At 32.6% G+C, this 13,296-nt stretch overlaps 1 protein-coding gene across 3 annotated transcripts; it reads right to left on the bottom strand.

The window, feature by feature from the left end:
• Positions 1 to 58: 58 nt before the first annotated feature.
• Positions 59 to 9,878, bottom strand: LOC126815087 (histone-lysine N-trimethyltransferase SMYD5). 3 transcript variants are annotated; one of them, XM_050540624.1, is made up of 11 exons: positions 9,813 to 9,878; positions 8,322 to 8,570; positions 6,971 to 7,092; positions 6,030 to 6,204; positions 5,457 to 5,519; positions 4,514 to 4,584; positions 3,714 to 3,820; positions 2,701 to 2,757; positions 1,950 to 2,044; positions 890 to 960; positions 59 to 234 (listed from the first exon to the last, which is right to left on the bottom strand). In XM_050540624.1, exons 1-11 carry the CDS (start codon positions 9,864 to 9,866, stop codon positions 114 to 116), a joined length of 1,185 nt encoding a protein of 394 aa, XP_050396581.1. In that variant the 5' UTR covers positions 9,867 to 9,878; the 3' UTR covers positions 59 to 113. The 3 variants fall into 3 exon arrangements, with proteins under 3 accessions (XP_050396581.1, XP_050396582.1, XP_050396583.1); XM_050540625.2 differs by lacking the exon at positions 9,813 to 9,878 and adding an exon at positions 8,997 to 9,603; XM_050540626.2 differs by lacking the exon at positions 9,813 to 9,878 and adding an exon at positions 8,797 to 8,939.
• Positions 9,879 to 13,296: the final 3,418 nt, after the last annotated feature.

Here is a 13,296-nt window from a genome sequence, read left to right as displayed (position 1 = left end):
TTAATGCAGGGTTGTCTGAGGTCACAGTGTATGCACAAACAATAAAAAACTACAGAAGTTGTTTTATAAATAATATTTTAATATTTAATATATTTATTTTTTGGTTATATTATTTAATTATTATCCATTTCATCTGCTTCTTCATCAGATTCCATATCTTCTTCTGAAGTAACATCAGGTTGATCTGCCTCATCATTACATTTCTTACAATGGCAATTAAATATATAATTCTCTCTGCAAAATATAAAAATAAAATCTGATAATTTTATTTGACACAGAAGTATGGCCCTTCAGGACATAACAACCTATTTTCAGAAAATTTGTACACATACCAACCAGCAGCTTTATTATCTGGACCACTAATAGAATGGAATGTCTCGTCAACACAATACTTAGGTCATTTTGAGACAAAAATATTATTTTTATAAGCTCAAATGTTAATGTGGCCGTATATTGAAATCAGCTTTTTATCCATCCACACTTTCTTGTCAGTGCTCTAGAGGCTACAGTTTTTATTGAATTATTCTGAAACTTTCAGGAAACTAGTATTATGACAAGACAAGGATCCCTAATTTCTTTTCATCAAAATTGGATTTTTGAATTTTTCGAGTTACATGTATGCCCCTTGTTTGCTGAATTGTCCACAATTCTTGTCAGCGGAAGGGAGGCTACAGTGGCAATCTTTATAATTACATTTCAAGGTAGAAGAATTTTGTTTGCACCCACTCTTCGTCGATTTTCCAACAACTAGGCATACATTCCTGGTCAGCTAGCCCTTCTTAAAAATCAGTCTCAGTTTTAATGTTTTGCTAATATTACAATTAGAAATTAAATAAATAAATTCAATTTTAGATGTTTGATAACAAATTGTTTTTCTATAAAGATTTACCTCAGGATTTTTTGTCTGCTGTGTCTACTTCTGCTTCTTTCACATTCATTGATGTAACTGATGAATATCTCCTGAAAGTACAAACAAGAGATTTTCTTTGAGAATTTGGCAATAACTTTGGTTACCTGTGAGTTTGTCAGTTTGTGTGCTAACTAACACACTGACTATAATTTCAAATTTACACATCACTGCAGCAGTAATAATTATTATATAATTCAACACAGATCCTATTTTGTTTCGTTTTTATATTTCAAAATTTTGTTTTTTTACTTGTCGTTACTACACTAGGATCTTGAAGAGTTGTTATGTAACTGGCGTTCTACTTGATGTGAGGAATTAGCCAATGAAACGGTCTGTTACGGCGAGTTACACCGTTTTTATGCACGGAACTGTGGGTAAACCACTAGAATCGTCAATGTCAATTGATTAATCAATGTCTAACGTCATAGATTAGGGTCAAAAGCCGCTCGTTTGACCCCTGATGTGAACCCCCACTATAACTAGTTAGATCTTCATGTAGTGTAGGCCATCGAAAGTATAAAAAAACGGAAATGAAATATAGATCTGTATTTTAATCTGATTGTATATAATTGTACATAGAAATCAATGTGTATGAGCGATGTATACCAGATTCTCGTTTTAGATATGGCTAGATAAGAATCAATAATTTCTTTCTCTGTCTTCTTTCCTACAATGAGTTCCGTCAGATGGTGTGATATTTAGAACCTCTCAGCAAAACCCTAAATGGAAAATATTTCAAATTGACAGATTTGAGCCTGTGGTAGTTATTTAATTTATTGCCATACTTTGAAGAGGAACAAAAACAGATTTTATCAGGTATGCGTGCTCAATTTGTTTCCATAACCTAGTTTCCCATGACCTCCTGTGCTAACAGAGCCTTGAAAATCTATTACAGGAATAATCTGATTGGTCAGTTAGTTCACATGATCAGGAAATACGTCAATGTACAACCTCAGAAATTAACATCTGATTTTGATCACATTGGAATTGATTATGTTTGACAAAGAGATTTGATTTTAAATTTGATAAATACACAAACCTCTTCTGGATGAATATCTTTAAGTGCTACTAATGATGATATATGATTATTATATGGAAAGGTTATACTAGCATTCGGTTCACAACTATGATTACCTGGAACAAAAAGTTGATATATATTTCAATTTTTTTCCTTTAAATGAAATGTTTTTTAATACTGCTGACTTGTTTGTTCCACACACATATAGCTAACAATAACAAAATCTTTATTATGTAGGTAAAAATCTTACTTCTCGACTGAAATGAATGAAAACATGAGTAAAATGGGTAGACACTATGCAAAGCGCTATGGGACAAATTTTGTCCTAAAAGCAGCTTTATGGTCTACTTTTATTTGGATTTCCAATTATCAGACAATCTTTAATATTCTGCCAATGGTATACATACATGTGATGTCATTTCTTCGCCCCATCTCAACTACTAGATAGTTTTACTTGCCACTGGCAAGAGAAAGAATTCTTTTTAATGGCTTCAAACAAAGAAGCCAATGAATATACTTGTGGACTCACCTCAAGAATACAGTGGAACATATTAGCCATTTCTCAAATATATGAGAAGTATTCTAAAAAGAGTAGTTGTTGTTTGTTAGTTGTATTTTACGTCCGCTTCCACCGAGGTGATATCGCAGAGTAAATCACTCACTCCTATTTATAGCTAATTAGAACTATAATTTGGATTCTGATTTCAGAAGCTGGAGCTCCTTGGTGAAGAAGACTAGCATATGTTAAAACAAGTAGTGTAAAAGTACTTACAACTACTAGTTAACTGATATAAACCTGCTCCTTCACAATTTAAAAACATACCAGCTTCTACAAAATATTAGAACAATAACCTCTAACTCAATATCATCCATAACATTTGAAATTAAAAACACAAATTAGAATTCAGTTTTGGGCCATTTCAATCAATATTGATGTTGTTGTCTTACCATGAGATATGGGATCTTGGGACCTGTTTCACGAAATTTTAACTAAGATAAAATCCAAATTTTAGTAATTTGATTGGATAATATTATATTGATTTTAGTGCTTAGCCAATCAAAATTGAAGTATCTACTAAAATGTGGATTTTACCTTTAGTTAAGATTTCGAGAAACAGGGAAAAGATATCCAATATTTAATATTTGAGACACGCTAAACATTTTAAAATAAGTACTCTATGGTTTTGAGCAAAGAAACACATGTCCCCCAAGACAATACTGAAGTAATTAAAAATGGCTGATGCACAAGCGACAAAATATTTTTGAAAAAAACCTGTGTAAAATGAACTAAGCTGGCACAAACGACTGTCGTTGAATTGGGACTATAAACAAATTTCACAGGACATAATTAATTAGAAAATACATTAAAACAGATACAAATTGAATGAAATAACTTTATATACACTAATATCACATTAATATGTGCTTCTAGACCAATTTTCGTCTATTTTAAGGTTCCAAAGAATAGAGCTATACACCCTTTAAAGCTATTTAGCTATTAACTCATTTGAGTCCTGGGGTGCTGCAGTGGTTATAAGGCTAGAACACCATATTCCAATTCCAACATGGAACAAGAACGAACCTTCTGGATTTTTCAAAGGTGATTTTAAAACTAATTAATAGATAAATTTGATGAATTTACCAAAATGAGCAAATCAGCAGATATTTTTTACTGAGTGTCGATTCTACAAGAGGTTTTCAAATAAGAGTTATAGTTCTCACCTTTTCATAATTGCATACATAACCCATGCATAAATGTTCGGATAATAAAATAAATGTACAAACCATTTTCTAATTCTTCATACATTTTATCTATAAAATCATCCAATTCCTTTCTTTTATCTTCTGGTAAACTCAACTCATCACAATTTTTAACCCACACGCTAATTGAACTTAAATATATAAAACAATAACAACTGAATTCTCAAAATACTATACTGTAATCATCATTTTCATAAAACATAGAATTAAAGAAATCTAACTGAAAATTTACTGTTAGCCCCTATCTATCATGTAGAATAACTGAATAACCATAAAGCTTCTATCTATATCTGCATCCGTAAATCAACATGACTATAAAATGAATTGGCCAACAGATAAAGCTGTGGCCAAAAAATGCAGATATATTTAGTTTTTTTCAATAGATGGTCGATATATAACTTATTTTAAGCAAACCCTAAATAATATAAATGACATTCATCAAACTAATGGTATTCCACCCTCATAGACTGTTTAGTAATTTTCCCTAGAGTGGGCCTAATCAAATCTTCCAGTCCTATACATGGTACATCGATTTTTTGTTCAATCCGACTGATTTTGACACTTTTCTATGCTAGGCACTCCATCCTACACCACTGACAATGGGCAAGCAGACTGGAAAATCCTGATTAGTAGCTATTGTCTTACTCACTGAGTCACAGTGACTGTCAGAGAGCCATAGCTTTTTTGTCTACTTTATTAATTTATATGTGCAAGGGGCTTTTAAACAGTTAGAGGAAACTGGAAAAAGCTAGGGTTGGAACTCACAACTTGTATGGATGACAGATCTTGACTCACATCAATGGGCAATAATAATTATATCATACCTTGTTCCTATACCCTGACCATTTGTTCCTATCAAAGCAAATAATGACTGAAAACCTTCTGGTGTAAACCACTGAAAAATTATAATAAAATATATTTATGTCTGGGGATTTGTAACAGTGATAATATTTACTGGACATTCATGAATGCATTAATAAGTAGCCATATGTGACCCGTGCTGACATACAGGTAATGAGTTGCAATGAGGAAATTTTGAAAATTGAGTTATTTTTATTTTCATGTTCTCCAACCCAATACCTTCAATTTGATGTACAGAAATGAAATGAAATGGGGTTTAACGTCCTACGTCCTGAATCGGGCATTCAATTATTTTTTTTAAAGACGAAACGAGATATCAAATAATCACTGCTTGGATTTATTATTCGGAGTAAATAATGATTTGTGGATGGCCTTATCATTGGTAATTATAAACTAGGTGTTTTAAAATGTTTTATTGCTATTTTGATCTTTTGTGTCGATAGATAGTATATTTATAGCCTAATTTTTGTGAAAATCTCAATTTCGATCAAAATCAATATTTTCACATATTTTGTCTGTAGCACATTATTAGATTTTGCGCACTCCAACTCATTTTACCACTACAGGTCACATATAATTTTTCTTTCAAAATTTAACACAATTTGAGATAAACGGCCATACGCAAAATATATTTAGGTTCAAAGACAATCTTTCAAAAAAAATCCGATGGGAAGGCAGGTTTTATATTTTGTCAATGGCTCCAGGAGCTAAATGACTTATCAAATACATTACATTTCAAGGTTCTACATTTATCTCATTCACTTATATAATTACTAATTCTTACATTACATAGCCAAAATGTACTATTGTTACATGTACTGTATGTACACCTTGATGAATACAAGTTTATTTTGACCAATAAAATCCTGAAGATGGGTTTAATTTTGTTATGTTTGTAGTACATACCTGTTGTATTGAATCATCAAATAGAATTTCTGCCGTTGTAGATCGTAGCAATTCTAACTGATCCTAAAATATGATACAAAAATTTATCAATAAATGGAAATTATATAAAAATATTTTAATTGTGCTTGTTAAAATAAAGGATCCTACATTAATTGGCTTTCAGAATATGTATAAAGTTTAGAAATCTGTTTACCAACTGTATTAGAATTTCTTTGTTTACAGTCGGTCACATGATCATTCAGCTGTTATACTTTATCGGTTTCATGTCCAAAAATATATTTTACGAATCTGTACCTTTTGTGAGCTTATTGTCAGTGTCGAAACACCATTTTGTAATAAATTAGCACTTTTGCACTACTGATGATAAAGTTCCTCCACTACAGTTCTAAACACAAAGCCGCCTTTTTATTTTATGAGCCTAGCGATTGGTACATTTTTCTAAATAATTACAATTGTAGGATTTTTCCAACACATCACAAAGATGACTAAATTTTGACCTACAAGTGATTGTGAGATTTGATTGGCTTTAAATTTAATGGAGTGCGGACGGTATTGTTAAAGAATAACTTTTACCTTAAATTCTTGACCTAATAATTTATGAGCGATTTGCTGTTCTTCATTAACCGTAGATTTAACAAACTGATTAAAACTATGAACCATAGAACCAGGATCAGACGTCTGTTTTACCATAGCAATCATTTTACATATTAACATTATACTAGCTGTTTCTGGAGGATAATGTATATTCCTGAGCAAAATAAAATTATAAAAGGAACTTTTTTTTGGCTTTCAAATGTCGTCATCCTAAAGAAACATTATGAATTCAACAATGTAATATGAACGACAAAATAATAATTAAATCAGAGGACAACCCAATCCAGTATATCACTTACAGTTACAAAAAAATTAGAACACTTATATGGATGTACTACTTCTGAATTTTATTAACATGCTACGTTTCAACACTCATGCAGGTATCGTTATCAAGCAAATAATGATTGGTTAACAAACATGTGGTGCAATATATAGATAAACTCTATTATTGGAAGCCATTCTAGCTTTCTAAGCTTAGTATTTTTTTCATTACATTTACCGGTAAGTGGATGAATAGTTAAGTTAATTAAGACCCCATATAAATTAGAACACTTATATGGATGTACTACTTCTGAATTTTATTAACATGCTACGTTTCAACACTCATGCAGGTATCGTTATCAAGCAAATAATGATTGGTTAACAAACATGTGGTGCAATATATAGATAAACTCTATTATTGGAAGCCATTTAGCTTACAGTTACATAATATTTGGATAAGATATTCTAGCTTTCTAAGCTTAGTATTTTTTTCATTACATTTACCGGTAAGTGGATGAATAGTTAAGTTAATTAAGACCCCATATAAACTTTAGAGATACATTCTTATCGATATATTTATTTTTATTGCATGCCTTATTTTTTTATTATCAGTGAATGGGTAATCAGTTACTAAATACAAATGATGCTAAAAACTTTACCTCCATATTTCTTGTAATCTAGCCAGAGGATGATCTGAATCTTGACTTGATGAACCTAAACATAAAACTTGATGATGTCTGTCCCATGATGCCTTCCGACATTCTTCACTGCAATATAACATCTGAAATAAATATGAACAAATGATAAATAGATAGTAAAAGCAATGTTTTTTTCAAATTCAAATGTTCCGGCAATTGTGATTGGTTGACACTTCAGTTGGCATACATATAGTCACCCAAAATCTTTGTGAATACTCTTTTGACACATTTTGCGGGATTGAGAGAACTGAATTTTGGAAGGTTCAATCAAGTAGCCCAAAGACCTTCTGACTTATCGATACATTTTATTACTCTGGTCTTATGAATGAATGAAATAGGGATTAACATCCGTTTCATTCTGCTCCAAAGGCTAATAAAGATGGTCATATGCCATGTTGTCTATGAGGGAAATTTTGCCCGAACAGCAATTGAATTCCGACTCACAAGGGTTCTCTAAATGAGTGCCAAGGTGTACACAGGACGTCATTTTTTCTTACCATCCGAAAGACTAGACACTCTTCCTTGCCAGAGAGTTTTTATGCTACATTAATTTTACCTTGCACAACAGAAAATTGGTAAACTCATTGAATTATTTTATCCCATGTCTTTTAGCACAAATATTACACTATAACATCTATGTGGCTTTTTATACGCCCACATAGAAATGTGGACGTATATTGTCGTCGCCCCCGATCTTTCTGAAATTTATATGCATTATTTAAAGTAGTGAAACGAAGAATTTTATTGAATTTCAGCAATTTTTGTTTATTACGTCTAGAGTTATGGCCCTTGTTTCACTTTATTGAACTTTGTGAATGCTCTAACATCAAAAGTTATCTGCCGATCTGTATGAAATTTACAAGCGTCATTTAAATTAGTAAAGAGAAGAATCCTATTGAATTTCAGCAATTTCCGTTTATTACTTCTAGAGTTATTGCCCTTGTTTCACTTTGTTCAACCTTGTTAATGCTCGATTGATGTGAAAGGAAAAAGCCTGTCAAATTTTAACAATTTCTGTAGATTACTTCCAGAGTTGAGACCCTTGTTTCAATTTGTAGAACCTTGTGAACCCTCAAACGGCAAAAATTATAATCCGATCTATATGGAACTGTCTTGTAAAGGCCCCCAATTACCTACAAAGGAATAAATATGCGACAACCCTTGTCGACCGCTTGGACGATTTAGCCGCTGTGGGCGTATGTTTCGCAACCTATCTTTTTCTACAAAAAGTTTCAGGATCAAATCTTCAACTCAAAATAAGTAAAGGAATCCTTACTTATTAATTATCTTTATTTATTCTATCCCAATTTACCTGGCATTGTGGACAAACAACAATTTGTTCTGTTTTCACTTCACAGCATTCTGGGAAAGGTAATGTCAAAGCTGGATTATTAGCCAATCGCCTGGTCATAGCTTCAGCTTTTTCTATAGATCGTAAACAATATTCACATGCTTGATATTTATAAAGTTCATTCCATAGGAACTGTGTGGAAACAAGGGGTGTCTCATCTAAAATAGTTTCACCTTCTTTGATATCCTGTTTGGAAAAGAGTCCTCGTCCCTATAAATAAAGAATGAACAATGAGCTATATATTCTTACTAAATAATCAAAGGATAACTGACGGTTCTTCAATCTCCAGAGAAACAACTTATTGAGACAAGGAAAGGGTTCAGTTCAATACTGTAATCATTTCAGTTTAATGGGACCATTCCGAATTTAACAGTCTCAGAAATGAAATTTAACCACCAATATAGAGGAATTAATGGTGTACATGTATTTACCGTACCTCAAAATTTTAGCTCAAAATATTGAGTCGTTTGGACGTGAACATTACTGAACATCAAAACCTCTTATCCGGTAACTCTTTTAAGATTTGGGTCAATTTTTTCGTTGGGTGACCTGATAATCTATTTTCGTTCCTTATGAGGTCTCAACAGTGCATGAAAAATGTACTGTACTTGATAACGAAAGGTAAATTTCACCTACACGTTATTTTTATAAAATAAAAAGTCTAGTTTTTATCCAGGCACCGTATTAATACGGCTTGGAACACCGGCCTCCTTTTCCATATGAAGACTGACGGGTTAAATTTGTTTGAAAACGTATCACATATATTGAGTCAGTTGCTCGGCCCTAAGGTAGACAATTTTAAGGGCTTTTAACACAAAATTAAGCAGTTTTATTTTCTAAAATATAATTAGGATTGGCCCTTTAATGTACATTCAACTTCAACTCCAATGAAATACTCCACAAAATCCTATGTTGGACATAACATGAACTTCTTGGTTTTTCAACATCATATCCCTTTGTCAGTTTTAAATTACTGAGAGTTCTGGTTTACAGAAACAAATTGGAAACGATAATCACAGGTTACAACATCACCTAACTAAAACTAACTCTAGTCTAGTCTAGTTCAGTGGTGAGAGGTGCACATATCACATCATTCATATCAGTGAGCTGAGTAGTTGATGGCGCTGAATTTCAGAGAACTAATAAAAATACAATCTTTGACGAAAAAAAGATTGCTGATTTGTAATCTGTGTGGTGTAGCCAGTAATTAATAATCCTTTAATATGGTTTCAGTAATAGGCAATCAACAAATAAATCAACTTCAAAATCAATAATAACGGGAGTTACTCCCCTTGCAATGTTCACCTCGACGAGATACTCTGTCTCCAGATATTTTCATATTTTATTTCCTTAGGAATAGAGCTAAATTAAACTGTAATTGGTGCTATTTCTTACCGGCGTAATTACTTTCATTACTATACAATAAGTTAGATAATTTAAGACGATAAATACCTTAGAGGAGTCGATAAATTTAGCCTCCACGTTTAATCCACTGGAGGCAGCCATTTTAAAATTTTCAAAATTTGGTCTACAAATAACGAAACGAAATAATATAATAAGAAATAAATAATAGAGACCGAGAATCTTAAAAAAATATCAACAAAGATTAAATTAATTATATAGGTTAAGACAGAAAAACAAAATGTTAAAAAAAAATTAGGTAAGGAAATAATCAACATTACTTTTTAATGCCGCTACACATCTCTAAATATGTGTAAAAGATTCCCATTGTGTGGGGTGGGAGGGGGTGAAATATTGACCCGAAAAGTGGCTTCTCGTTAGCTTTTTCATTCAGTACCAATTTCGTTATTCAAAATATTAAATTATAATAGTAATTTTCAAGAGATCTGGAAATGTAAATAAAAAAACACAGTAAACAAGAGACATGTTTAGATATTAGTTTATTCTTAGTCTTCATCAGAAGATTCAAAATCAAAGTTCATAATATGAGCGGGATAAATATGCTTCAGATACCTATTCACATCGTAAATCTTCATTCCAGCTAAGGTCATCTCATCGATCATTGGTTTTGCAGATTGTCTCCATATTGTTGCAACATAATTGCTGCGTTTAATGTGCAGCAAAAGACTATGCAGGCAAGATGGTAATAAAGACAGAAAGGATTCATTTTTCATCACGGTTAAAATTCCCCCAGAAAATCTTTTTTCTAGTGTCATCTACTGATGTAAGTCGCCTTTCGTCACATGTGGTACAAACAATTTTTTCTAAACCAGCAATTACGTCATCAGAAACATCATTTGTCTGTCCCAGCTCTTTTAAAATTGTTAGAAATTTGGAATTATCTTGAAAAAGAAAATCTACGAGCTTCAACAGGCGACCCTACTCTATGTCACGTACAACCAGGAAATCGAAACCACGCAAGTGCTAACCATTCGCCCCCCCCCCACCCCTTGAAATGCACAGCTGAAATGAAAATATACAATGTGAATGGGTATCTGAAGCAAATCCAAAGGTTATATGCTAGATGTTGATCAGTCATCAAGAAGATAATTATCCTGCTCATATTATGAACTTCGATTTTGAATCTTCTGATGAAGATTACAAATAAACTAATATCTATACATGTTTCTGATTTACCGTGTTTTCGATTTATATTTCCAGATCTCTTGAAAAGTCAAGAAGATATTTATCCCGCTCATATTATGAACGTTGATTTTGAACACCAATGAACACTAAGAATGAACTAGTATCTAAACATGTCTCTTGTTTACTGTACATTTCCAGATCTCTTGAGAAGTACCATTATAATTTAATATTTTGAATGACGAAATGGGTACTGAACGAAAAAGCTAACGAGAAGCCACTTTGAAGGTCAGTTTTGAACCAAATGATTTCTGTGGCTGATCGACCCACTCGACAAGGGTATTTCTTATGAGAAGGTTGAGCACATTATCGCCAACGAGTTAGGAATGACGAAAGTTTCTGTGAAGTGGGTACCATAGCTCTTGACTGCTGACTTTTATGAATTACGATAGAGTTCCTCCTTGGGTTAGATTTGTACGTAAATATAGGGGTCGGGGAGTTGCTCTGAGATTTGCGACGGAAAAATTTCTGAATTTCCATGGTTCTTCCCTTTGAACCAGTTATATAAGAACCTCTACAAACATTCTGTAAATATATCAATACAATTCAATGTCTCTAATCATAAATATATTTGACCGTAAATTTGGGGATAACTCTGAAATTTGCGATCTGAAAATTTGAATCGAATAGGGCTCCTTTAAAGCATCAGTGAAAATTTGAAAAAAGGTCGATAAAAAGTCTAACTGACGAAGCGTTCAGGCAAAATGTGGATGAGATAGTTACATAGACATGTACGGATCTTAGACCCGACGAATTACTAGAGACTGAAACGTTCCTTTGAAAACTGTTACGAATGTTAGAAATACAGCAGACACAAGACTTACGTGCAATTTGTGTACTAATGTAGACTTTATTCGGTGTCTAAATGTTTCAGGTTGGGGAGGGGGGGGGGGGGTAACGCGATCACGTTAAATCACAATATCTGTCACTGAGCCAAGACCCCTACGCGCAAGCAAATTATTGAAATGAAATTGAACCATATTGTTAGTCCCGAAATGACCCAGTTTGTGTCGTGTGAACGTCCCCCCCCCCCTCTCTCTCTCTCTGAAGTTCTAGATACGACTTCATCTTCACGATATAATTGGAGTACCAGAAACGTATTAATTTATTTTTCAACATTTTATTACATAAATAACATTATTACATTAAATAAAATCTGAGTAGAGTTTCTTGAAATTTTTGAAGACATCCCAAGTATTCATTTTACAACATTACATTAAATAAGCAATCGTAATATAGTTTCTTACACTCCAATTTATTTAATTTTTCAGGTGTACGACATGGTGCTGAACATTATTTTTCAACTTTAATGATTAAAAAAATAATTTTGACTACAATCAGCCGGGGAATATCAATAATAACACAGAGCGAAAATAGAAAATGTCAACCCATTGATTATAAGTGGGTAGACGTGTTCGTTTAAAATTTCAGGCCCACAGCTACAGCCAATGTTAAGATATGGCCGGTTTTGTCAACAGTTTAACCCAAAACAAAACTAGACGACTTCCGCTTAATCTGCCAAAATTCGTAAACAGATTTCCGCGACTATGACTAATGTCTTTAAAACATCATATCAGGTCATCCCCAATTCAGCACTTTAATTTGACCTAATTCAGGGAGTTCCTGGTGCATTCTGCACACAGAGAACTATCTACTCTACGAGAAAAGATCTCTGTCCTAAATGGCCGCCGTAAGCTGATACCACTAACTTATGGACATTTTTCGTCACTAAATCATACAAGTTTTTCAAGTTTCAATTTTTTTTATTCATATAGCTGTAAGTCATAGAATTCTAGCTTTTAAGCATGGTACGTACAACAATGGTAACACAAAACATAGAAAAATTCATAAAAGTGAAAAGTAACGGTTCCAAAAGCAAAGTAATGATTTGCGAAGTTTGAAAGCTTCATGTACATATTTACATAATTTAACTTGAAGATCTCCATTATTTGTAGACATTTATTCGTTAAATTTATAAACAATTGGGTTAAATGAATCAAATTTAGGGATATATTTTGTTCTTAAGTGGTTTAAAGATTTGCAGCATAGAGTAAAGTGAAATTCATCTTCCACAGACTCATAGCATAATTTTACATATTCTATTTTGTGCTAATATTTTATAATATCGACCTTTCCTAATAAATAGGCCATGTGAAGTGTCTGCAAAGGGATATGCGATACATTGGTGTATAATAATCTAAAGAATTTCAAACCAATATTCATATTTAAATTGAATTTATTATTTTAGTTCAGATATGTTTGAACGGCTCCCATCCTAAGATTGTATATATTGATCACGTATACAAGTGATCATTATTCTTAACTTATGTTT

This window comes from Patella vulgata, chromosome 3, assembly GCF_932274485.2.
Source record: "Patella vulgata chromosome 3, xgPatVulg1.2, whole genome shotgun sequence".
NCBI lineage: Eukaryota > Metazoa > Mollusca > Gastropoda > Patellidae > Patella > Patella vulgata.
Note: the sequence above shows the minus strand (reverse complement) of the source record. Positions and strands in the feature narration are given on the sequence as shown.

What these genes read in the sequence shown, in the direction of transcription:
- LOC126815087 (XM_050540624.1), bottom strand. Translation starts at nt 9,866, where the DNA reads ATGGCTGCCTCCAGTGGATTAAACGTGGAGGCTAAATTTATCGACTCC. An exon ending in GGTCAGGGTATAGGAACAAG is followed by an intron (nt 3,821 to 4,513) that starts GTATGATATAAT and finishes TATATATTTAAG; the next exon opens with TTCAATTAGCGTGTGGGTTA. An exon ending in GTATGAAGAATTAGAAAATG is followed by an intron (nt 2,758 to 3,713) that starts GTTTGTACATTT and finishes AATATTTTGTAG; the next exon opens with AAGCTGGTATGTTTTTAAAT.